The sequence below is a fragment of the Cynoglossus semilaevis genome, chromosome 18 (genome assembly GCF_000523025.1).
Source record: "Cynoglossus semilaevis isolate Cse_v1.0 chromosome 18, Cse_v1.0, whole genome shotgun sequence".
Lineage (NCBI taxonomy): Eukaryota > Metazoa > Chordata > Actinopteri > Pleuronectiformes > Cynoglossidae > Cynoglossus > Cynoglossus semilaevis.
The window spans coordinates 275,344-276,628 of NC_024324.1; the positions used below are offsets into that span (position 1 = coordinate 275,344).

The following is a 1,285-nucleotide window of genomic DNA, read 5'->3' on the forward strand; positions in this document are numbered from 1 at the left end:
CCCCTCTCCTCTCTCTCTCTCTCAGGTAGAGAGACCTTCACCGCCTCAGCCTGACTTACGTCCCTCCTCCGTTACTCTGTACTAACTGTGTTTTTCTACGGAGTTTCTCCTTCACTGAACTTTGACCGAGGTTACACCAAGACGATGACCGTTGAAGTGACGTCAGAGCAGAGACGCTGTCGGTAGTTTACTGTCAGTTAGCAGTTAGTCAACAGTTAATGAGCTCCATTTACAGTCGGTTAGTTGGACTTTAACTCACCCAACAACTCGGCGCTGATGTCCGCCTCCATGTCTGCTGTAGCGGAGGAGAAACTGAGGAGGAGGAGGAGACACACCTGTGTGTGTGTCGTAAGAAAATCACGCCTTACACACACCGTCACACACACTCCTGACTCCTCCAGTGTTCTTTACGTTTGTTGCTCAACTCTGACACCTGCCGACCGTTCTTGTGTATGACGCCTGTTTTCTGACGTCGAACTTGTCAGGTTCAAACTTTTCGTTCATTTAGTGTTTTGAGTCTGCGTTTCAACGCGTGATAAGGACGCCCCCTGGCGCCCAAAGGAAAACTCGTCATAAAGGACATCAGCTTCTGTTCACATAAATGTAAGTTTTATTCTACATAAGAATAAAAAGATCGATGTCGTTGAAGCGGATCGTGTTCGTGACGCTGTTTGTTGTTGTTGTGTTTTTTACACCAGAGTTAACCACACAAAACAAACAAGTCTACGACAACAACAGACATTTAACAATATGACCTTGATGTAGTGGTCTGTAATAGTCTGCAGTGGTCTGTAATAGTCTGTTTCTGTGGACAGTTGGTCTATGATGAAGGTTTTCTGATGTAACTCTGCAGGAAATGGTTCAGACTGAAGACCCGCCCCCAGCCCACAGCTGGGTCCATACTGATGAAGTCATCCAGGTTCATGTGACTGTCTGTGGAGGAAACACATCATCACCACCATCTTCATCATCCCCATCATCTTCATCCCCACCATCATCTTCATCATCATCACCATCTTCATCATCCCCATCATCATCATCATCTTCATCATCATGTTCATCATCATCTTCATCTTCATCATCATGTTCATCATCATCTTCACAATCATCACCATCATCACCATCCTCATCCTCATCATCACCACCATCATCATCATCATCACCATCTTCATCATCCCCATCATCATCATCTTCATCATCATGTTCATCATCATCATCTTCATCACCTGCAGTGTGGATCTGTGGGTACAGCGGGGGGGCCATCTTCCAGGACCCATCGAGGTTC

The 1,285-nt window shown here is 46.0% G+C and overlaps 1 protein-coding gene and 1 pseudogene across 1 annotated transcript in view; both read right to left on the reverse strand.

The window, feature by feature from the left end:
• LOC103393813 (F-actin-uncapping protein LRRC16A-like) overlaps nt 1-477 on the reverse strand; it is a 16,071-nt pseudogene extending 15,594 nt beyond the window's left edge.
• A 112-nt stretch (nt 478-589) lies between these two features.
• Nucleotides 590-1,285, reverse strand: part of ntaq1 (N-terminal glutamine amidase 1) — a 1,725-nt gene continuing 1,029 nt past the window's right edge. Inside the window, 2 exon segments of the mRNA XM_025064999.1 lie at nt 590-933; nt 1,227-1,285. The exon segment at nt 1,227-1,285 is cut by the window's right edge and continues 57 nt beyond it. Coding sequence (XP_024920767.1) covers nt 743-933; nt 1,227-1,285 — 250 coding nt within the window. The 3' untranslated portion in view covers nt 590-742.